General features: G+C 37.8%; 1 protein-coding gene across 2 annotated transcripts in view; it reads right to left on the bottom strand.

The window, feature by feature from the left end:
• The window catches only part of MNS1 (meiosis specific nuclear structural 1), an 85,182-nt gene that overhangs the window by 46,869 nt on the left and 12,266 nt on the right, over positions 1-26,047 (bottom strand). The window contains exons 1-2 of one of the 2 annotated variants that reach the window (XM_030878764.3): positions 10,123-10,258; positions 6,075-6,296 (exon numbers count right to left, since the gene is read on the bottom strand). In XM_030878764.3, the coding sequence (XP_030734624.1) occupies positions 6,075-6,296; positions 10,123-10,125 (225 nt within the window). In that variant the 5' untranslated portion in view covers positions 10,126-10,258. Of the gene's footprint in view, positions 1-6,074; positions 6,297-10,122; positions 10,259-26,047 lie in introns of those variants that run through there. The other variant, XM_030878766.3, reaches the window with a different exon arrangement.

Below are 26,047 nucleotides of genomic sequence, written 5' to 3'. Positions count from 1 at the left end.
CCATTGGGAGAAATTGGGTACAGGATATATAGGAACTTTATGTATTTTTCTTACAACTTCATATGAATCTATAATTATCTCAATAAAAATTTCAATGAACAAAAAGCAACAGCAGGTACTGCTGTGGACACAAAGCCATTGGAATTCTTATACATTACTTGAGGAAATGCAAAGTAGTGCAGTAACTCTGGAAAATGATTTGGCAGTTTCTTATAAAATGAAACCTACACATACCATATGACCCAACCATCCTACTATCAGATATCTATCCAAGAGAAATGAAAATTTATGTTCATAAAAAAGTTTGTATTCAGTTTTATTCACATTTGCCCAAAACTGTAAACAACTCAAATTTACTTCATACTGTGAATGGATAAACAAACTGTGGTACCTCCATATAATAGAATACTACTATACCATTCAGCAATTAAAATGAATGATTCATGCAACAACACAAAATCTTAAATTTGTTTTGCTAAGTGAAAGAAGTAGACCCAAAAGGTGACATATTACATAATTCCATTTATATGATACTATGGAAAAGATAAACCTATTGGACAAAAAAGAAATCAATTGTTTCCAGGAATTGGGGGGTGGTGTGAGTGGTTGACTATAAAGGGGAAGCATGAGGGGACTTTTGGTGTGATGGATTGCTTTGTATGACATTGTGATGGTGGAAACAGTAATCTGCATTTGCTAAAATCCATAGAACTGTACATAACAAAGAACGAATTTTATAATATGTAAATTTTAAATGAAATCAACTAGTACATCCATGCTGTGTACTACTACTTAATAATAAAAAGGAATCAACTGTTGACACATCCGACAACATGGATGAATCTCAAGAGCATTATGTGGAGTGAAAAAAGCCTATTCTAAAGGTTACAGACAAAAAAAAAATGGTTCTGAAGAACTTAGGGGCAGGACAGGAATAAAGACACAGACGTAGAGAATGGACTTGAGGACACAGGGAGGGGGAAGGGTAAGCTGGGACGAAGTGAGAGAGTGGCATGGACATATATACACTACCAAATGTAAAATAGCTAGCTAGTGGGAAACAGCCGCATAGCACAGGGAGATCAGCTTGATGCTTTGTGACCACCTAAAGGGGTGGGATAGGGAGGGTGGGAGGGAGACGCAAGAGGGAGGAGGTATGGGGATACATGTGTATGTATAGCTGATTCACTTTGTTATAAAGCAGAAACTAACACCATTGTAATGCAATTGTAAAGCAATTATACTCCAATAAAGATGTTTAAAAAAATAAATAAAGGTTATAGACATATGATTCCACATATGTATGGAATCACATGCAGGACTGTTTATATAACATCTTTTTTAAAAAATAAGATTCCTGAAATAACAAAATTATAGAGATGGAGAACAAATTAGTGATTGCCAGTCATTGTGGGGTTTGAAGGAAGTGTGTGACAATAATGGGGTAGGTAGCATGAATAAGGTCTTGGTGGTGATGGAATAGTTCTGTATCTTTTTTTTTTTTTTGGCTGTACGCGGGCCTCTCACTGTTGTGACCTCTCCCATTGCGGAGCACAGGCTCCGGATGCGCAGGCTCAGCGGCCATGGCTCACGGGCCCAGCCGCTCCGCAGCATGTGGGATCTTCCCGGACCGGGGCACGAACCCGTGTCCCCTGCATCAGCAGGCGGACTCTCAACCACTGCACCACCAGGGAAGCCCTAGTTCTGTATCTTGAATGAGGTGGTGGTTGCATAAATCTACACATGTAATAAAATGACACAGAAATATATACGCATAACATAGCAATGACATTTTACAGGGTTGATATCATATTACAGTTGTGTAAGATATAACCGTTGGGGGAAACTGCCCAAGGGCACAGTGGACCTCTCTGCACTATCTTTGCACCTTCCCAAGGATATGTAATTATTTCAACATTAGAAAAAAAAGAAATCAATCAGATTGATTGAGGACAATCAATCAGACTGGGGAGGACAATGGAATGCAGACTATAACAAATTAACTGTATTAAAAATCAGTCAAAAAAACCAACCAAACAAAAATCAATCAAATAACCACAATGGAGGAGATAGGCAGGAGTGGACATAAGTAACTTTGGAAAAAAGTTTGACTAGATATTGCAAGGCTAAAGACACAAAGAACTGTACCTAAGTCTGTATTGTAGTTAGTAAATTTGTTGTTCACAAGGGTGCAGGTTAGCAATTCTGAAGCTATTTGTATTCTAAGGTTGAAAGAATAAATAAATATACTGTAGATAATGAGAGCCAGCTTTCTTTTTGTTGGGAGAATGCAATTACAAATAAGGAAAGGAGAAAGACTAAAATGACCCCTGTGGTGGCAGATTGGAGTCAGCAGTACCAACTCAGGCTCATGGGTTTTTTTATTAATAAATACATGCAGATAGACACACAAATGTAAACACAGATGTGTGTGTATGGTTATTTTCTAGTTTGTTTTCTAGTTCTTTCCACCTAGAGGGAGTAGAGCAGTAAAACCCCAGTAATAATGAACATGTCCATCATTCAGACCTTGGTTTCTAAATACCATTTTCCAATAAAAGGAACCAAGTCTTCTTAGAGAACTGGTTGATTCCAAGGCAAGGGAAGAATAAGCTGAGCCTGGAACATCTTGTGGTACCAGAAAGCAAGTAAACTGCATGTGTAGAGAGGGTCACGTGGCAGGGAATGTCAGCAACCTCTGGGAGATGAAAACTTCAGGCTTACAACTACAAGAACATGAACTCTGCTGACAACTTAAACGGGCCAAGAAGAGGCCCCAAGATCCAGATGAGAATGCATCCCAGGCAACACCTTGATTTCAGCCTTGTGAGACCAAGCAGACAATCCAGCTACACCATGCCTGGACTTCTGACCTACAGAAATTGTGAGGTAATAAATGGATATTGTTTTAAGCCACTAAGTTTGTGGAAGTTTGTTACACAGCAACAGAAAACTAATATAACAAATGAACTATAGTCTTCAAAATTGTCAAAGTCATGAAAGAAAAAAAAAGGGAGGAACTCACAGAATGGAGGAGACTTAGAGGAGACTAAGGACACCTGACAACTAAATGCAATTTGCGATACTGGAACAACAACAACAACAACAAAAAGGTGTTAGTGGAAAAACTGATGAAATCTGAATAAATCTCACAGTTTAGTTAATAGTATTGTGGCAAGGCTAATTTCTTCATTTTGATAATTATTCTATGATTATGTTAGCGGTGACATAAAGGGAAGTCAGGTCAAGGGTATTATTTTTGCAACTATTCTGTAAAACTAAACTTATCTCAAAAAGTTAAAAATATGCATATGCCCAAGTTCTATCTGCTGAAAAGACCTGGAACCAATATAATAAGCATATCTAACACCCAAGAGTAATAAGCATACCTAAAATCAAAATTGTCTCCACTAAATGATAATAGAACTCCTTGGTACAATGGCCAATACCAGGTATGAAGCAAGAAATTTACAAGATGAACCTTGTATTAGGGTTTTCGAGAGAAACAGAAACAATATAATAAGGAAACAGCTCAAGCAATTATGGAAGCAGGCAAGTCCCAAGATCTGCAGGGTGAGTTGGAAAGCTGGAGACAGAAGCCAGCCAATAGTTTAGTTCCAGTCTAAGGTCAAAGGCCTGAGAGCCACTGGTGTAGTTCCCGCCTGAAGGCTGGCAGGCTTGAAACTCAGTGAGAATTGTTTCAGTTCAAAATCTGCTTTACTCGGGCTTCCCTGGTGGCGCAGTGGTTGAGAGTCCGCCTGCCGATGCAGGGGACACAGGTTCATGCCCCAGTCCGGGAGGGTCCCACATGCTGCGGAGCGGCTGGGCCCGTGAGCCATGGCCGCTGAGCCTGCGCATCTGGAGCCTGTGCTCCGCAACGGGAGAGGCCACAACAGTGAGAGCCCCGCATACAGAAAAAAAAAAAAAATCTGCTTTACTCAGTCTATTAATTTAAATGCTAATCTCATCCAAAAACACCCAAAATAATGGCTGACCAAATATCTGGGCACCCCCCAGCCCAGTCAAGCTGGCACGTAAAATTAACCATCCCTAGCCTGTAACACTGTATTCTGACAAAAAGCAAGAAAGCTACCACAAATAAAGGGAGCCTTGTCAAAAGGACACAGAAGCAATAAAAGGGCATCCACTGGCCAAATGTAGGACAATCTGAGCATGAAAAAGAATAATAAATACAATTAATTCAAGTATATAAAGGCCCATGACTCCAAAAAAAAAATTTTTTTTAAGGGAAAAAGTCCAAAGCTCAAGAAAATAAAATTTTAAAAAGCAACATAGGCATACACCAATGGAAGTGACTAGGGCACCAGTTCTTACTCTGAAAATTATTTATCTCCCTTTCCAGTAAAAACTATATCTCAGGGTACCAAATTACGCTAGTTGATGAGGGAAAGTTCTTTAGAGAGGAATTGCAGCTAATTAAATGTGAAAGGAACAACAAAATTAGAAAATCAGTGTTTTGCAACCCCTAATAATGAAAAAGATTTATTGGTGAAACCAAAGATTAAAGTTTGATGGGGATCTTTACAATGGAGGAACCAGGCTGTCTCATTAAACCCACTAATCAACATTAGCATCAACATCAGCACCAGTATGTGCCTGCTGGTGGGATAAGATAACAAAGATAGCACTGCCATGGAGTCACAGCCAAAAGAGTTGTACCTAAATCTAATCCTGCCCTTAGGGCTAACTTCCATTTAGAGGAAATATAAGAGATAGCGGAACAAAGTAAAGGAACCACTGAGGAAGCAAATAGATAAATTCAGAAAGTGGGATATCCTATTAAACAACTGGCCTAGCTTCTTTAACAAGTTAAAAACATGAAGTTAACAAAAAAAGCACAGGGAAGGGTTGTTTTAGATTAAAAGGGACCTGACATAACCAAATACACTGGATAAACCTTGTTTGGATCTGATTAAAACAAACCAACTCTAAAAGCAGTCTTCTGACACAATCATAGAAATTTGATTATGGAATGGTATTAAATGATACCTTGAATTTATTGATAATTCTATCAGGTAAGATAATGGCACTATGCTGCTGCTATATAAAAATAAATCCATATTTTGTAAGATGTATACTGAAGTATACGAGAGAGTTGATATGATATCTGGGATTTTCTTTAAAATTAAAGAAAAATAAGAATAAAAAGAATAGGCAAAAAAATCTAATCCCCAAGGATCTTCTTGCTCAGGGTTAGAAAGTCATGTCTAAGCTTCTGGAATTTGAAACTCAGAAGGATGAATACCACTTTTAAAACTTGGTTTTGCCATTCCCCACAATATATTACAAAATGTTGAACATATAGCAGACACTCAAAAAATACTGAAATATCAGAACATCTTTTTCACATTTATGAGAACTCATTTCTTTTCTCGGTGGTTTCCCTTTTTCTACCTCCCTCATCCCTTAAAATATGCACTGAAAAACTGTCTCCACACTTTAGTAGTTACATACCTACGTATTATACCTGAATTTTTCAAGGCAGTATTTCAAAAATCAAAAATACAAGTAAATTCATAGCTAATAAATAAGTGTTCATTTTCTACCGCTTAATGTACATGTTTAATCTCAATAAATTCAAAAAAGGTATTCTTAAATTTTTGTCTTTAGAATTTTAGGGAAAGCAACAGAATTAGACTTATGTGAACAAAACTGTGGAAGTTAGTAATTATGAATTTCATATTTATGAAAAAAAAAAACCTGAGTGCTTACTCTTCCAGGCACTATTCTAAGGGCTTTGCCTGTATTAACTGATTAATTACTAAAACAATCCTATGAAGTAGGTACTATTATTCTTCTCACTTTCTAGATGGGACAGAGAAAGTAAAAGCAAACTACCCAAGGTTCCACAGCTAACATATAGTAGTACTAGGACTCAAAGATACACAGTCCAGCTCCAAAACCCCAGCTCTTTCCCACTATACTGGGCTGACTCACTGGGAGGCATCCTTTGCCTGATACTTAGTCTCTCTACTCAATTCCAGTTGGCTTTCATTGTTTCCAAAGAGAAAATGAAGGAAAAAAATGATGTAAAAATGAATAGTAAAACTTACCTTTTGAATGGCCTCTTCCATATCCAACTCAAATTGTTCATTCTGTAATAATCGGAGGAACCTTTTGCGCTCAGCCCGGTCATCATTCTCATTCTGCACCATTTGGTCCCTGATTTGATTCTGCAGCCTTTGTAGTGCCTCGACATGCACTTGTTTGCAATAGTTTACATCTACTAATTTCTGATGCCTTTCACTAGAGCTCAGAGTTCTCCTTCTGGAAGCCTAAAATGGGGGGGGGGGAGGGGGAAAGCATACTTTAGTGCTCCAGGATCTAATTTTTTTTAATATATTGATGTAGCCCCAGAAACAAATGAAATGAAGATAGTTAACAGTAAAAAACGAAAGGCTTTAGGCTTCCTTCCTAAATTCAAAGAAATATATCATAATAAAAAAGCAAATGTGGTAGGTAACTACATGATATATCAATGAAGCAGGTACTATTAGTGTTCCCCATCTTATATATGAGGCATGAAAATTAAAGCAACTTGACCCAAGTTTCCTCAGCTAATAAACAGCCATACTAGAATTCAAAGACGTGCAGCTGAGCTCTATAGACCCAGCTCTTTACCACTACGGAGGGAATTCCTACTCATTCCACCCTCTACCCCTTCCCATTTGGCTGTAAAGTGAGGTTCAAAAGCTGGTCATGTCAACCTGGAAGAAATGGACAAATTCTTAGAAAAGCACAACCTTCCCAGACTGAACCAGGAAGAAATAGAAAATATAAACAGACCAGTCACAAGCACTGAAATTGAAACTGTGATTAAAAATCTTCCAACAAACAAAAGCCCAGGACCAGATGGCATCACAGGTGAATTCTATTAAACATTTAGAGAAGAGCCAACACCTATCCTTCTCAAACTCTTCCAAAATATAGCAGAGGGAGGAACACTCCCAAACTCATTCTAGGAGGCCACCATCACACTGATACCAAAACCAGACAAAGATGTCACAAGGAAAGAAAACTACAGGCCAATATCACTGATGAACAGAGATGCAAAAAACCTCCACAAAATACTAGCAAACAGAATCCAACAGCACATTAAAAGGATCATACACCATGATCAAGTGGGGTTTATTCCAGGAGTGCAAGGATTCTTCAATATACGCAAATCAATCAATGTGATAAACCATTTTAACAAATTGAAGGATAAAAACCATATGGTAATCTCAATAGATGCAGAAAAATCTTTCGACAAAATTCAACACCCATTTATGATAAAAACCCTCCAGAAAGTAGGCATAGAGGGAACTTACCTCAACATAATAAAGGCCATATATGACAAACCCACAGCCAGCATCATTCCCAATAGTGAAAAACTGAAAACATTTCCACTAAGATCAGGAACAAGACAAGGTTGCCCACTCTCACTGCTATTATTCAACATAATTTTGGAAGTTTTAGCCACACCAATCAGAGAAGAAAAAGAAATAAAAGGAATACAAATCAGAAAAGAAGCAAAACTGTCACTGTTTGCAGATGACATGATACTATACATAGAGAATCCTAAAGATGCTACCAGAAAACTACTAGAGCTAATCAATGAATTTGGTAAAGGAGCAGGATACAAAATTAATGCACAGAAATCTCTTGCATTCCTATACACTAATGATGAAAAATCTGAAAGAGAAATTAAGGAAACACTCCCATTTACCACTGCAACAAAACAAATAAAATACCTAGGAATAAACCTACCTAAGAAGACAAAAGACCTGTATGCAGCAAACTGTAAGACACTGATGAAAGAAACTAAAGATAATACAAACAGATGGAGAGATATACCATGTTCTTGGATTGGAAGAATCAATAATGTGAAAATGACTATATTATCCAAAGCAATACACAGATTCAATGCAATCCCTATCAAATTACCAATGGCATTTTTTACAGAACTAGAACAAAAAATCTTAAAATTTGTTTGGAGACACAAAAGACCCCGAATAGCCAAAGCAATCTTGAGAAAGAAAAACGGAGCTGGAGGAATCAGACTCCCTGACTTCAGACTATGCCACGAAGCTACAGTAATCGAGACAATATGATACTGGCAGAAAAACAAAAATATAGATCAATGGAACAGGATAGAAAGCCCAGAGATAAACCCACGCACCTTTGGTCAACTAATCTATGACAAAGGAGGCAAGGATATACAACGGAGAAAAGACAGTCTTCAATAAGTGGTGCTGCAGCTACATGTAGAAGGATGAAATTAGAACACTCCCTAACACCATACACAAAAATAAACTCAAAATGGATTAAACACCTAAACGTAAGACTGGACACTATAAAACTCTTAGAGGAAAACATAGGAAGAACACTCTTTGACATAAATCACAGCAAGATCTTTTTTGACTCACCTCCTAGAGTAATGGAAATAAAAACAAAAATAAACAAATGAAACCTAATGAAACTTAAAAGCTTTTGCAAAGGAAAGGAAACTACAAACAAAACGAAAAGACAACCCTCAGAATGGGAGAAAATGTTTGCAAACGAATCAACAGACAAAGGATTAATCTCCAAAATATATAAACAGCTCATGCAGCTCAATATGAAAAAAACAAACAACCCAAACCAAAAATGGGCAGAAGACCTAAATAGACATTTCTCCAAAGAAGATATACAGATTGCCAACAAACACATGAAAGGATGCTCAACATCACTAATCATTAGAGAAATGGAGATCAAAACCACAATGAGGTATCACCTCACACCAGTCAGAATGGCCATCATCAAAAAATCTACAAACAATAGATCCTGGAGAGGGTGTGGAGAAAAGGGAACCCTCTTGCACTGTTGGTGGGAATGTAAATTGATACAGCCACTATGGAGAACAGTATGGAGGTTCCTTAAAAAAACTAAAAATAGAACTACCATAGGACCCAGCAATCCCACTACTGGGCATATACCCTGAGAAAACCATAATTCAAAAAGAGTTCATGTACCACAATGTTCATAGCAGCACTATTTACAATAGCCAGGACATGGAAGCAACCTAAGTGTCCATCGACAGATGAATCGATAAAGAAGATGTGGCACATATATACAATTGAATATTACTCTGCCATTAAAAGAAATGAAATTATTTGTAGTGAGGAGGTTGAACCTAGAGTCTGTCATACGGAGTGAAGTAAGTCAGAAAGAGAAAGACAAATACCATATGCTAACACATATATATGGAATCTTAAAAAAAAAATGGTTCTGAAGAACCTATGGGCAGGACAGGAATGAAGATGCAGACGTAGAGAATGGACTTGAGGACACGGGGAGGGGGAAGGGTAAGCTGGGACGAAATGAGAGAGTGGCATGGACTTATATACGCTACCAAAAGTAAAACAGATAGCTAGTGGGAAGCAGCTGCATAGCACAGGGAGAACAGCTCAGTGCTTTGTGACCACCTGGAGGGGTGGGATAGGGAGGGTGGGAGGGAGATGCAAGAGGGAGGGGATATGGGGATATATGTATACACAGCTGATTCACTTTGTTATACAGCAGAAACTAACACAACACTGTAAAGCAATTATACTCCAATAAAGATGTTTTTAAAAAGGTCACGTTTTTCCAATATACATTTAATAGGTCAACCCGCTGCTATTTATTCATTCGCTCTCTCCTGGACCTTCATTTCCACTCATTTGTTCAGCGGTTCTTAAACATTTCCCAAATTTCCACTTGTGTGGCAAGTAAGATTTTTACCGGGCAGATTAAATATACTGTGGAGAAATGCGAAAAAAGGCTGGAAGCCACCAGGAGCGTCCCTTAAATAACAGCACCTGAGGTCTCTGAAAAAAATACGAGTTTCCCACTTTATTCTCAGATTGGGCACTTCAAATCCTTTTTTAGAAGCAGGCTGGCTCTGAACTAGAATTAAATCAATAGACAACCAAGTAGTCCCTTAAATAATAGCACCTGAGGTCTCTGAAAGCAAATACGAGTTTCCCACTTTATTCTCAGATTGGGCAGTTCAAATCCATTTTTAGAAGCAGGCTGGCTCTGAACTAGAATTAAATCAATAGACAACCAACTAGTTTTGAGACCCCCCGACAGGCTCACCATCTCGGCCGACGAAACTCCCCCTCGCTCGCTCTGGCGGCCACCAACTCAGGCGGTTTACCAAGACGCCAGCAGAGCTCTCCGGTTTTGATACGGTTTCCCGGCAACTGCCGGCGCAGCGCGCCAGCCACCCGCGAAGGCCGCCGTCTCCCATTGGGCGCAGCCCTATCCAATGAGCGCTGAGCTTCTTGGGAGGCTTGGCAGGGCGGCTACTTCCGTAAGTTTTTGTTTTTGTTTTTGTTTTACCATAAATTTTAAGGAGATGGGGTGGGGGAGTATAAATGTGTCCTGAGGCAGGCCCTTTGCAGTCTGTTAGGAGCCAAGATTTCCCTCAAGCCACTATCTGTCGGTTTGGTGGAGTTGGGAGCCAAGTTGAGGTGTGGAAACTGTTTACAGAGAAATACGGCAAACTCCTAAGACATGAGGCCAAAGTCACTTTCCGTGCACAGTACTTACTGCACCGTCAATGCATGTTCTGCAGGGTTGATGACGGCATTCGTTTCAGCAGTGGGAGGCACGGTCACGGTCTCCCTAGCTGAGTAACTGTGCACTGTGGGGGACCCAAAGAAGCTATTGGTAAATTGAGGGAATAAAATATATGGGCCACATGGATCTTATTCTATGTAATACAAGGTCCAGGTACCAATGAGAGAGCAGACAGATGATGGCAGGATTTTGGTTAGGTTTATTTTATTGGCAAGTTACACACTGAAGTCCATTTTAAATGGAAGAACTTAAGAACAGGAATGGGTCAGAGAAATTAGTCAAATATATTGATTTTAGAGATGACATATTTAGAGAACTCTTGTCCAAACTAAAAAAAAAAAAATGTTAAGGTAGTTAGCATGTGAACTTGGCTTAGTTGGGGCTAATTTGAAGTCCATCTTGTGTAGCAATATGTCTGCTTAAAGATTAATTAAAAATAGGACTTATGGTTTCAGCTTCAAAATATAAAAAACTTGGAAGTTATCACTTCCCCCCTTACTACCAGATAAAGCTGGATAAACTCGAAACTAATGACTTTTCTTGCATTCATCATAAAACTGAGGTCACAGGGCAACCCATCACCCTGAAATGTGGGGAGAGGTAAATCCAGAGAGTCACAGTCAAAACCTCCTTACATGGAGCAGAAGCCCCTGAAGCCATGAATTAGGAATAATTAAATGGTAATTTTGATGGATTGCTGGAGACTGAGTATGGACTAGAATCAGTGAAACTAGTGGGGGCTGCCATGTTAGGGAGGCCTCCACACTTCTCTGGGTTTTGTCTCCAGGAATCTCACCAGGTTCTCACAATGAAAAACCGAAAAAGATCGCCCATGGTCATGGCAGGAGGCTGAGAAGAAGAATCATTGTGAAATATGTCCAGAGCCTTCTCCACAATAAAGGCCTACTTTACAGAGGAAAAGATTTTACCAGAGCCTCCTTCTAGCTGGGGCAAGGACATTTCTCTGCCTCCAGCCTTTCTGTCTCACCTAAGTGGACAAAGGGGATCTAAGAAATATGCGTGAAGGTCCCAGCCCAGGGACACAGCTCTACCAAAAGACTTAACCATAAAATGCTTCCCCTTTCCCACACTTTATCACCACACCAACAATGCTCCAGTGTAATAACAGTTGATTACAGCTGGAAGTCCTTCAAAACACACTCTGACAAGGAATTCTTAGGGAATCCAAAGACAACAGGAGATAAAAACAAAAACAGAGGAATCTGAAGCCTCTGGAACCTACAGCTACAGCAAACATTAAACACAGCTTAACTCCTAGCCATATAATAAAAAAAAACCTCACACTAAAGCCCTGTTTACCTCAGTTCCCGTTACCCAATATACCGTGTCCATCTTTCAACAACAAATTACAAGGCTAAAGGCAGATTGTTAAGAGGCAAGGGAAAGCACAGTCTGAAAAGAAAAGTAAGCATCAGAACTAGACTCAGCTCTCACACACATGTGGAATCAAACAGGAATTTAAAATAACTATGATTAATATACTAAGGCATCTGACAGACAATGTGGACCACATACAAGAACAAAAGAGTAATTTAAGCAGAGACATGGAAATGGAAGAATCCAAAGGAAATTCTAGAAATCAAAAACACTGTAACAAATGAGAAATGCCTTTAATAGGATATCAGAAGACTGGACACCACTGAAGAGAGAATCAGTGAGCTTGAAGATATGTCAATAAAAACCTCCCAAACTGAAATGCAAAGAGAATAATAGCAAATAGATAACCCTAATGGGCTTTTAGACCTCACCTTAGACTCAAATTGCTTTCTAACATCAGAAGGGACTTGTGCAAGTGTATGCGTGTGTGTGTATAGGGAGAATATTGTCAATGTTTCTGTCTTTTGGGAGTCTTATAAATCCAGTTACTACAAAAGTAAAATTGACAACAGGGTGTGTACAGTACAAAGCACTTTGAAACCAGGATGTAACTATTATTTGCATTTAATCCCCTGTTAGTCTAGCAACTTCCAAAAGAACTCTCCGAAAATCATGGCTTATGTATAGCTTCTCTTAAAGTAGCCTCTAATTACACCTTGTTGACTGGGCTGTCAGCAGAAATTTTGTTTGTTTGTTTGTTTGCGGTACACGGGCCTCTCACTATTGTGGCCTCTCCCATTGCGGAGCACAGGCTCCGGACGCGCAGGCTCAGCGGCCATGGCTCACGGGCCCAGCCGCTCCGCGGCATGTGGGATCTTCCCAGACCAGGGCACGAACCCATGTCCCCTGCATTGGCAGGCAGGCTCTCAACCACTGCGCCACCAGGGAAGCCCTGTTGTTGTTGTTTTGAACACTAATGTATCCCAAGCATTTAAAATAGTGCTTGGAATATAGTAAGTGATAAATAAATATTTGTTAAATGAACAAATGATTGAAATTATATTACTGTTATGCACACAAGAGAAAGCCCTACCAGAAATAACTTTGAAGAAATATTGTTCTTCATCAGTTAGAGTTTTATTAATTTTATTTATGTTTTCAAAGAGCAAACTTTTGGTTTTATTAATTTTTTTTCTTTTTTTTTTTTATTTACAAGTCCATTGTTTTCTGCTCTTACCATCATATTTTCTTCTGTGTTTGCTTTGGGTTTAATTTGCTCTTCTTTTTATAGTTTCATAAGGTGAAAGCTTAAATCTTTAACACCATTCTTCTTTTCAAATATAAATGTATAATTTATATTTCCCTCTGAGCCCTGCTTTAGCTGCCTCCCACAGATTATGATATGTTCTGCATTCTCATTTGTTCAATTCAGAATATTCAGAGACTTCGTCTTTGACCCATGAATTATTTAGAGGCGTTTTGTTAACTTTCCAAACATTTCAGATTGTCCAGGTGTCTTTTTGTTATTGATTTCTAGTTTAATTCCATTATGGTCAGAGAACACACTCTGTATGATTTCAAATCTTTTAAATTGAGGTTTGTTTTATTGTTCAGAATACTGTCTGTTCTGGTGAATGTTTCATGTGTCCTTGAAAAGAATGTGTATTCTGATGTTTTGGGTGAGATGTTCAATAAGGTCAAGTTGATTGAGAATGCTGTTCAGGTATTCTATATTGTTACTGTATTTCTATCGATTTGCTTTATTAATTACTGAGAGGAGTATTGAGGTCATCAAGAATAACTGTGGATTTGCTTATTTCTCTTTTCAGCTCTTTTTTTGCTGCATGTGTTTTAAAGTTCTATTGCTAGAGGTATACACCTTTAAGATTATTATGTCCTAAAAGTATTTTGACATTAACATTCTGAAATGACCCTCTTTTTCCCTGGTGATAGTGTTTGTTCTGAAGTCTTTTTGATATTAATGTAGGCAGTCCAGATTTTATTTAACTAGTGTTTACATAATATATCTTTCTCCTTGCTTTTACTTTTAATGTGTCTTTATATTTAAAATGGCTTTCCTGTAGATAGTGTATAGTTGGGTGTTGCTTTTTTATTCAATCTGACAATCACCATCCTTTAATTGGTGTGTTTATGCCATTTATATCTACATATCATTATGGATATTATGCATGGATTGATATCTACAATTTTGCAAATTTTAAAATATTTGTTGCATCTGTTATTGATTCATTTTCTCTTCTTTTTCTTGCTTCTTTTTGATTAATTTTTGTAGTTCCATTTTATTTTCATTATCAGCTTATTATTTATACCTCTTTATTTTTTAGTGATTGCCCTAAGATTTACTATATATATGTATATGTGTGTGTGTGTGTATACAGTTTACAACAGTTTAATTTCAATTCCTGCATCCCATCTTTTGTGCTATTGTTATCATACATTTTATTTACATATATAAATCCACAATACATAGGTTTCCACATATATTAGGTGATTTGATAGTGTCATGAAGTTCTCAAATGCTCTGCTTTTTCCTCCTCCAATCTTTCTATCTTTGTGTTTCACTTTAGGTAGTTTTTATTGCCATATCTTCAAATTTTCTGACTCTTTCCTCAGCTATGTCAAGTCTTCTGATGAGCCTGTCAAAGGCATTCTTCATGTTCATTACTATTTTGTTTTTATCTAATATTTCCATTATCTCTTTCTTATACTTTCTACCTTCTCAGCTAAAAATACCCATCTTTTCACATATATTGTCTGTCTTTTCCATTAGAGACTTGAGTATATTAATTATAGTATTTAAATTTTTCTGATAGTTTCACCATCTGGGTCATATGAGTTTTGTTCTGTTGACTGCTTCACCTTTGTACACTTTTTACAGTGTTTTCTCTTGGTTTTGTGTGTGTGTCTCATACTTTTTGATTGAATGCCAGACATCATGTGTAAGACAGCAGAGACCCAGATAAGTCATATCTATGCCTGGCAATAGCACACCTATTCTCCTACAGTGAATGTAGGAGGTTGACTCTGTATAGTCAGAAGCTGAGCTGGATTTGAACTTTGTGTTGCTTCGGTTATCTTCAGTGCACCACTGTCTTCAAATTTCTCCTGTGTTATCTTGTGCTTATGTTGGGGGTTGGTCTTCCAGATTGCTTCTCTCAACATTCCTGACTCACCCTTACCTTTAGGCCTTCCCTGTATTCCTGCATGTCAGAGGTTCTCTCCATACTCGTCTCCTCCCGAGCAGATTGCTCTTCTTTGTTGCTCCTGTTTACTAGCCAGGAGGTGGGAGGAAGGGGGTTCTCTGTTATCCTGGTCCAGTCTCAGCATTTTAGACAGGTCTTGGCACACTAGGTCTCTGGTGTCTCATATTGGAAGAACTTTCCTTAATGATAAGAATTCACTGTTTTCTTTTGGCCTTTAAAGAAAGCCTAAAACCATCAACCTGACCTGTAAAGGCTTATATATCTAGCCCTTCAGGTTTCTTCTTCAAACTTTGGCCAAAATGGACTTCTCTGAGCTTTTTCTTGTCAGAGGGCCTTTGTATGTGTGGGTTTCTGTCCTTAATAAGAGTATGTGATGACAAAGTCCACCAGCTGTCTTGCCAATGAGATAACACATGCTCTGGATGGCAGAGCAGAAAAAGAGAAGGAGCCTTGCTTCTTTATGACCACAGAGCTACCACACCAGCCCTGGGCTACCTAACTCATGACCTCATGCTATCTGACAGAAAAGTAAACTAATTTGTCTAAGCCTCTGTGTCCTCTTCTCCACCCGGGATTCTATTACAGTTATCCAAATGCAATTCCTAACTGATACAACCACTATCTCTGTTTAATTTCATGGGTGAAAATGATTAAGAAAAACAAAACTTTTTGCAGCATTAATTGCCTTTTTAAATCAAAATCAGTGTTTGATTTTAAAGATTATTAGTAGTTAGAGTGGAAAACCTCTAATTTCCTTTCTCACATTTTCCTCTCTCCCTTCTTTATTTTCTAGAAGCTACTACCCAGTTTCCTTCCTTTAATCCCTGTGATCTCAGTCTTGACTACAATTTTTAATTCTTGGTTTTGTTCTCCAAAATATCCATGCAACATGTTTGTCTAGTAATTCGATAACCCAGAGTCATGTCATTGCTATCTAAAAATTGGCACTTGCCATCTGCCTTTACAAGGATTAAGTCACTAGCCACTGCAGTAACTGACCTTCAATACACCCTGAAAGGAGTTCAGGGTGGAGATCAGGAATGAGGCACTCTGTGCTCTGGGAACAACTAGCAGAACAGGCCTTCAGATAGTTAGAAACTTTCAGGAGAAGATTTTATGAGCCCAAATACTTGCATCTTCTCATATGCAGTAAGACACTAAAATCATTCACAGAGACATCTGCTCCTCATGACTAGCAGCAACCTTCATGAGCCTAGCAGTCAAGTTTACTTTTTACAAAAAAAAAGTAAACTTGACTGCATGTATCCACCTCCACTAAAATCACCTATAATACTGACCTTCCCCCCTACCTCTTCAGAGAAGTTCCTCTGAGCTATTTGGGATGCTGTCTCCCAGGCTATAGCCCTCATTTTGCCCCAAATAAAACTTAACTCATAGGTCTTACATTGTGCTTTTTCAGTTGACATCATTTACAAATTGGATAAAAATGCCTTTCATATTTTCAAATACTTCATAGATAAAAATGCTGAGTAAGACTGGGAGAACGCAGAGCCCTGATACGCACTACTAGAGTATCTGTCCAGGTGGACCTAGATCAGCAAACTCTGAGTACAATCATTCAACAATTTACCAATGCACTAATTTTACTAATATACTGCCAATATTTCTATACCCTTCTATAAGAATATAATGAGGGAATTCTCCAAAAAGACTTCTCTAAAGTCTAGATACATTATGATTTCTTCATTTCCTTATCCACCTAACACAATCTAATTAATTGCTTGGCATCCAAATGACAAATTCTTTGGTTGCAAACATAGACTCAAGTCAACATTATTTATCTGAAATGCTCACACATCAATAAATAGAAATGTCTTTGAAACATTAACAGGGTACAAATCTGATCTTTAAATGTTTAGTTACTTGATGAAGGTAAGCTCTATCATGTACAATGGACTTCTAAATCACAATAGGATATTAGTTTTTGCAAGGAAATATTTGTAACTTTGAGACTACTCATTAATCAAATACACAAAGTATGTCACTCATCGATATATAGATTATCTGTTTCATCAGGCAGTTAAATATATCAATACTATTTTCTTCTTAAAACATGCAATTAATATTTCATAACATCACACACAGCAGTAGTTTAAATGCAGTACTAATTGTCTAAATTTACCAAAATGTGGTTAGCACAGAGCCCTGAACATAGCATAGCTCAATAAATATCCATTGAAGGATTAACATTATATTTAGAATGTACTAATTTGAGTGTTAGGATGATTAGAAGGGTAATTCAGGTAGGGAATCTATTATGTGGTGGTGGGGGAAGCACTGCATTCAGTTAGTACAAATAAACTAAGGGGAAGCCATGTAGGTCATCAGAAGTTATGAGAGACAAAAAGAAGGATTTGTGGAATGGTTGCCACACTTTTAAACACAATAGTGAGGGGGAGCTGAATAAAACCAATAGGATTCTTGACAAAGTACAATTCAAGTTCTCAGTTATAGAGTATTCACACTGTACTCCCGGTTGCCCTAGCAAAGGGACCTCTACCTTAAGGTAATGACATTATAATAAGAACAAAGTGTACTAATGAAGAAACAGTGATTAAAAATCGAGCCATACATAATCAAGTTAAAACATGCAACAGTCACCTTGAAGGAAATTGTGGTTAAATGGTATATACCGTTGACCCTTGAACAACATGGGTTTGAACTGCAAAGGTCTACATATACAGGGATTTTTTTCAATAGATACATACAGTACTACAGGATCACTGGTTGGTTGAATCTGCAGATGCAGAACCACGGGCACCGTGGGCTGTATATGGGACTTGAGCATCTGTGGATTTTGGTATCCAGGGCAGGTCCCGGAACCAGTTCCCCGCCGATACCCAAGGACCACTGTACGTGGCAAACACTGAGACCATGAGAAAAAGAATACACAGCACGAGTAAAAAGCTTCCGTTGAGCCTTGAAAGAGTTTTTGGGAGCTGCAAACCTTTTGCTCCCCTCTCTCCTTGAGTCACTGGTCACATGATTGCATATCAGCGTTACCTCTACTGCTCTACTCACTGGCAACACTGTCTAAGAGGAACAGAGGAAGGTTACCCTCTTGGTGTTGTATATAAATTGACTTGAGATGAAGCCTACTGCAAATTTCTTGACATAACCATCTTCTCAAAGTGTTAGGCTCCTTGAAGTGAGGGTAAGAAATGAGGATCAGTTCAGGATATAACAGGTTCAGTAGCCTAGAATTTGTTAATTCCTAATAGTGAAATGTCATGCAGCATTGCAAAGTATTTTAGCAAACATGTATGCTTCTCATTTATTTTGCTACTCTAACTGAGGATCTTTGACTCTAAAGGAAATTTTAGTTGTAGCTCCTTGTGTCTAGTCCACACATGGGTATTGTAGAAAGATTCTACAATAATTTATGCTATTTAATAGGGGGTCTGCCAGAGAAAAAGATTTTTGGCCTGACTGTTCATCTAAAACAAAGACAAATTTAATCAATTGCAACGATTAACTGATTTTATCTGAAGAAAATTAGCCTAAATTTTTTTTTAATTAATAGTCTTTGCTTTTTAGATCAGTTTTAGGTTTATGGAAAAATTGATAGAATACAGAGAGTTCCCATATGTGCCCTCTTCCATTCACACCCACACAATTTCCACTATGATTAGCACCATACATTTGTTACAGCTGACGAGCCAATATTGATACATTATTCATTATAGTCCATAGTTTACATCAGAGTTCACTGTTTTGTGCAGGTCTACATGGATTTTGACAAGTGCATTATGTCATGTATCCACCATTACAATATCATGCAGAATAGTTTCACTGCTCTAAAATGCCCTGTGGTCCACCTATTTATCCTTCCCTCCTTCCACCCAAACCTCTGGAAACTACTAATCTTTCTACTGTCTCTATAGTTTGCCTTTTCCGGAATGTCATATAGTTGGAATCATACAGTATATAGCCTTTTCAGACTGACTTCTTTCACTTAGTAATATGGATTTAAGGTTCCTCCGTGTCTTTTCATGGCTTGATAGAGCATTTATTTTTATCACTGAATAATATTCCATTGTATGGCTTTTTAAAAAAACAATTATAAGCCCACATGCCTAGAGCTCATGCTCCGCAACAAGAGAAGCCACTGCAATAAGAAGCCCGTACACCACAACGAAGAGTAGCCCCCGCTCGCCGCAACTAGAGAAAGCCCGCGTGCAGCAACGAAGACCCAACACAGCCAAAAATAAAAAAATAAAATAAATAAATTAAAAAAATATATTTAAAAATTATCACATTTAAAGATGTCTCATGATAAATTATTACTATTATAAACGATATTTCATTGTTAAGGACGGATTTATGCCCTCCCAGAATTAAGGGGAAATCTCCTGGTTCATTTCCCCTTGGGATATAGCTTTTCACTCACAGGTCTAGACTAAAGGTCTAGATTACTGAAGGGAAAAAGCTTTCCCTGATAATAAACGATGGATTATACTGATTAATGTTCCCCAATAGTTACAACATAAAAGGGTGGAACATATCGGAGGTGCTGATATGAAATAAGGCATGTTAATAGGTACACACTGTAAGTTCTAACTATGCAGGAGAAATTATTTACAAAATCATATTGCTTTATAAAATGAAGCAATTAGAACAAAACAATTTTTCTTTTGTTTAGAAAAATGCCCAAATCTAATCTAATTTGCTGCAGCTGGACACCACCTGCAGATGACTGTTTAAGTACTCTGAACATTACACACTTATCTTTTAAATATTGATAATGCCATTTTTCATTTCCTTGACATGAAATCCCACAGGGAATAATTATGCTAATAAACCTTAATGATTCTTGCAAATAAATGATCAAACCAAATTGCTACTGTTGATTTATATTAATGGATGCCTTTAGGATGAGATTTGCCAGTACGGTGCTGCCTCTTGAATCTCAATTCATCTTATTTAGCTGAAGAGCGTACATAGTTTGTTAAATAGACGGACTGTTTAAAATACAATGTGTGCAGTTTTTGCACTTCATAATGTTCAAGCATTACCACCTTGCCTTGTGGCAAATCTGCATTTAATGGTTTCATCGTATATAACTTCCTTTTGTACTTTTTCTCTCTATTATATGCAGTTAGGAAATGACTACGTTCTGGTTGATTCAGAATAGGCCAGCTTCCATGTGTTGAATCTGGTTGTTCTGTTAAGACAATGAAATCTGTTTCTAGATATTTTAGCCACCATAAGCTGGGAATCACATTGACTATGTGAGGATGGGATCAAGTGTCACATAATTGTTTGGGGTGGGGGGAAGGGCACTATTAAATGGCTTATTTGTTGCCCCATTTAAACCTAGAGTAGTGGGTCTCTTCCTCTCCTGCTCTCCCACTTTCACTCTTGCTCTGGCACCCTCACCCACCAAGTCTACAGGGACCAGGAAGTTGCTGACTTTGTAAATTCTAAAGTAAAACTGGAAAATAACTGCAGAATTGCTATATACTCATTTCCAGGGCTGGGGAACACTACACAGAAAGAAGCCTTATTCGTTGTAGATACGAACACAATTTTATCTGGGTAATTTTGTAAAAAGCCACTTTTGTTTAAAATACCATATAATTGGGAAAAAATTACCTTCATCCAGATAATTGCCTCAAATGTCCTTTTTTTGTGCCTTGAATGTCAAATTCTAAGCATAGGAGAAAAAGTAGAGACAAACAGGTATAGAGACAGAATTGAATGAAAGTGATGTAAATTAGTAGTAAAATAGGGGATTGGAATATATAAAAAATCATGTATACATAAACAGGGTATGGAACTTGTGATATGAAATAACAGTTGCTTAGGGATTTGTCCAGTGTTACAGTGCACAGAGACTGTAATTTGGTTAGTGGTGAAGCAAAGATGACCACACTTAATTCACTGTGACGAGCAGAGGCATCCGCTTCTGAATTATAAAGCTCTCAATGATTTTTAGAAGTATACATATTAATATATATATAAACTACCTTTATAAAGGTATTTTTTTCATTTCTTAGCTTTAGAAAAAGTGCCTAATTTGATCAAATTTGGTACATTTATGGCAATTTTTTCTAATTAAAAATTAACAAGACTCCAACTTACAAACCACTAAATGCATTTATTCATTGTAAAATTTTCTAATTTAGCAAAAAATGAGGGGTGATTGAAATATGCAATGATAAAAGAATGATTAAAGTAAATGATAGCACATCAGCTATGTACCTAGAGAAATGTGGGTGTGTCTGGAGGGCTGGAGGGCAGGCCAGGGAGAGGTGATTTGTGGGGAGCCTAAGCACCCTCACAGGAAAGGAGAACGACTGGGCACTCAGAACCTGAGGAGTAACTCTAAGGTCCTAGGAGAGGAACAGGGACACAATAACCCTCCAGGAGGAATGGCAGATGAAGAAGGCAGCCCCCTGGGGAGGGAGTCAAAGGACCCAAGCTGGCTGCGGGAACTTGGAGCCAGGCAGAGAAGTACTGGTACTAGGCTGTTTCCATTGTTCTGTCCTCAGACCCAGCCCTGCTACGTCCATTGCTGGAGGGGAGGGAGGAGTAGGGAGTGTGAGGGGGAAAGAGAGAAAGAGAGAAGCTGTATCCATCAAGTGATAGAGCTAACAGAAAAGAATGGTCCAGAAATTCTGTAACAAGCTTACCTTGAGGTAATAGATGGCAACGTGTATACGGAAATGTAGTGGAAAACAGTTAATATTAGAAAGTATTATGCTGGTACCTTATCATCTATTGAGCACCTACTACATGCCAGTCACTTCGTATATAATTGTCTATAATCATCAGAACAACCCAGTTCGTTTTACAAATGCAGAAAACAAGATTCAGAAGAAACAACTTGCCAAGTTCACAGAGAGGGACAATAGTGGGACAGAGTTTTGTACCAAGTCTGTCTCCCCAGCTCATGCTCTTTTCATGAGTTCAGAATTTTTCAAACTGTGGATCACGAACAGTATTTAAATAGAAATAGAATAGCCAGAAAAACATTAGAGGGCATCAAATCTAGTAAGATGGGTATTGTTTTGTGAAACTTCAGTTATTGAAAGAAAGAATGCATGTATATATTGGATCATGACGTAAAATGTGTTTCTCACTATGGGTCAAGCTCAAAAAAGTTTAAAAACTACTGACTTAGATCACATTGCCTCTCTTTCCCAATCTTAGGGAGATGCTCTTCACTTCTGAATTATAGCAAATTTCTCATTTTACGGAATGTTTTCCACAAACTATACCAGTCCTTTTAACGATTATGGATTAGTATATCAAGATGATCCTCATTTATTCTTTCCTATGCAAACCTAACCTTCAGTTTTGTTAAAATATGCATTATAATTAATGTCTATAATAAAATGCATATGTTAACAATAGATCATAGATTACATAACACACTTTTAATTTATACATAATAAAATATGTAATATACTAATAGTATATACATTACACAGTTTATGTTCTGCATAGGATTTATAGAACAAGAATAGTAACTATTTACTGAGTATCCAGTACTCTTTGATTTGTGTCCAGATAAGGAATAACAATTATGTTTCTTCAGAGGCAGAGACTTCCCCATTTTGGAAACGGGGAGTGCTAGGGGAAACTTATCCAGGCATAAAGGCTGTGCCTGGAGAGAAGGGAAACAATGGTTTCAATCCTAATTTTAGAAACAGTCAGTGCCAAGGATTCCAATTTTAGATAAGCAGATACATTTATGGGATTCCAGGCAACAGATCCTTCCATCTAACCCATCTCCCTGGAGACTGTTAGCAAGCTTACTAAATTTGCTTGGTCTTCCATGCAGTGCTTCTTGCCCACATACCAACATGGGGTTCAACACATAGAGGGGAAAACCTTTATTATCATAGGTTTCGGTATACAAGATACTCTGGGGAGAATGACAGAATAACCAGGAAAACAAGGTGACTATGGCCTGCAAGGAAGTATCAGTCATGAAAGTAGCCAAAAAAGGAAGAATAAAGGAATGAATAGAGCCAGAAGTGAAAGAACATATTTCCTTGCTTTCTATGATTACTTAATATTTCACTGGATCTCTAGTCTTTTCTATATTAATATACCCATGGCAACAGTTATCTGCTGTACATCTCTCTATAATACAATTCTGTTCCTTAGGGTTTTCCTTTCCTCATAGATATACCTAAGAAATAGCAAAATTACAGCCCACTAAGGCTAATCCAGCCCCTTAGTTCTTTAAAATCCATTATAGTACCTAGCATCTGGTGACCTGAATTAAGCTAATGTATTTTACTGAATCTACAATACATCAGTGGTAGGATGCACCGTTATTTTATTCATCAGTAAAGAAGAAAAAAACTCTGCCACACATCATCAATTTTAAGACCTATCCCAATTTCAGAAAGGTTAAAATGGAAAAAAAAAAAAAGTATAGCTTAGAATCTATGAAACATGGAATTTTTTCATGAAGGAGCACAGTTAAGGAATTATAATAATGGGAACGACAACAACCAAACAGAAACAATTACTATGCAGCCCTCACCAGCAGAGTAGGATCCTAATTCTTTTTCAAGTTATTTTTTTTTATCCCTCCTTGGCATCAACCAAGGCAATTGTTATACTCTGCATCAGCTAAGGTCTTCTGAGACGCAGATGCCAAGACAGAATTGGTCTGTCAAGACATTTATTTTGGGAAGGGTCTATAAAGGATGAAAGAGGAGGGGAAGCAGAGGTAAGCAGGGAGAGCCTTCAGAACTGCTACAGATCTGACACCTGTAAAAGGAGAGAGGAAACAAAAAAGGAGGAGCCTCAAACTGCAGCATAACTGAGAAAGTCTCTGCCAGGCCAATGGGGAGTCCCCAAGCAAAGACTCTGCATTAGAGGTGTCCCATGTTGGGCCCAAAACACCCAGCTATGCTCAGGCATTGGCTGGGAACAGCTTCGGGAGAGCGAGGGCTCAGCATGAATGCTGCTGAGATCCAAATGCACAGCAACTGGAGGTTCTTGGACACCCATTACCCTTGCAACAGGTTCTCTTAAAGGGAGATTTGAGCAGAACACCTCCTGGCTGCCACACTGACAAAGGGCATGCCTCCATGCTTCCCGCAATTACAGTAGCTGTCTCATTTCCGCTAATCTTCTCATATGTCATCTTTGTTATCATAGCTACCAGACTGATAACTTCTCAAAAAATACTCTGCATACCAGCTTTTTCTACTTACGTCTTACAATCAGGCCCATAGAATCCTTAAGGGATGGCATGGCTTGCAAGTTACCATCAGGATTAGGTGTCATTCACACCGTCAAATTGGGACCCCTGTTTTTCCACAAGTCCACACAGGGCTGCTCCTGTCTCCAGGAGTGTGTAGACCAGGACACGGCCCCTCCCCACTCCCCCTTTGCTGCATAAACATTATGGAGCAGGCTTCAAATTTTAAAAACGGAGGCTTGGAAATCCTTCCAAGGAGACATTCATGAGACGAATTCCCTGAAAAACCCATGTTCAAATAATATTTCATGATCAGATGCAAAGAAACTCATAAAAGCTTTAAGGATGCAATATGAACCTAGTTACAGGACTCAGTGGCAAGGACAGACAGTATCTTTGACCTTGAACAAATCATTTAACCTCCCTGATGTGTGTTTCCTCGTCTATAAAATGAACAGAGTAGTCTAGATGATCCTTGAGGCCTCTTCTAGCACTAACATTATATGAAATAAAAGTCAGCTTAAAGATTAATTGGGTTTCTCAGCCTCAAGCAATTAATTACACTGTCGCTGCCCTTTAACAGACCCATCACAGAAGAAAATTAGATTCAACTGACAGATTCTAATCTTTACCAATTCATGTTGATTTTAAGTCCAACACTATTTTTTAAGATTTGCAAATTAATCCTTTCAAAACAGGTTCAATAGCTTCCTGGGCAAGGAATTTGACTTGACAGACTTAATACTAAGGCCGTTCTTTTCCATTAAAAAAAAAAGTCTTTGTGCTGACATTTTTTTTTTTTTTTTTTTTGCATTCAGAACCTCAGCAGAAACTCTACCAGAGTTTTATAAAATGATAGACAGTGGTTTTGTGAAATTCTTTACCAAGTGCTCAAGGACATCTGATCAGGGATTTTAGTTCTGTCCACACCTACTTCATCTAATTCCATTATGTTTTTCTTATTCTTCTTTGACTTCTGAGTTTCCATAAATAGCCTTTACCTTGGGTCAACATTGAATTACTAGTAGAAAAGACGTTGGTAAATTTTCTAGCAAAAAAATAAACAAAAAAACCCCCACAGTTTCGATTTCCCGTTAATAAGGAAATATTTTATGTTATCCTCCTTTTAACATCTATTCATTTAAACAATGCTTTATTTTCCTACTTTTTCCTTAAATATTACAGTCATATCTAGTTTAGATTTTAAAACTTAAATCCCACAACTTTTAGTTTCTTGAACTTTGATTGCTGGTATCTAGTTTCTACTTTTATATCATGTCCACTTTCATTGGTAATATTTCTGATTACAGAAAGATATGGAGAATAATATGACACCCATGTTTTCATACAACGTAAGAAAAACTATGGAAGCTGTTTTGTGCACTTGTAAATATCACCCTGTCTCATTTTGTCCTTCTAGAGATAACACTATTCTGTATTTAATAGCATTTATCATTCTCATGCATGTCTTTATACTTTTAATACCATGAATCAATTCAATCTCTGAAAAAAAATGTGATATTATTTTGCATGCTTTAATGATAAAACTGAGCCATACTTCTGCAAATAGCTTTTAATTCCACATTGTGCTTGTGAAATTACATGGTAGTACACATACATCTACTTTATTTGTTTTCTCCAAGCTCTGGCTTATATTTTTACTTTCTCTAAGATCCCTTTTAATGCA

This window comes from Globicephala melas, chromosome 2, assembly GCF_963455315.2.
Source record: "Globicephala melas chromosome 2, mGloMel1.2, whole genome shotgun sequence".
Classification (NCBI taxonomy): domain Eukaryota; kingdom Metazoa; phylum Chordata; class Mammalia; order Artiodactyla; family Delphinidae; genus Globicephala; species Globicephala melas.
Note: the sequence above shows the minus strand (reverse complement) of the source record. Positions and strands in the feature narration are given on the sequence as shown.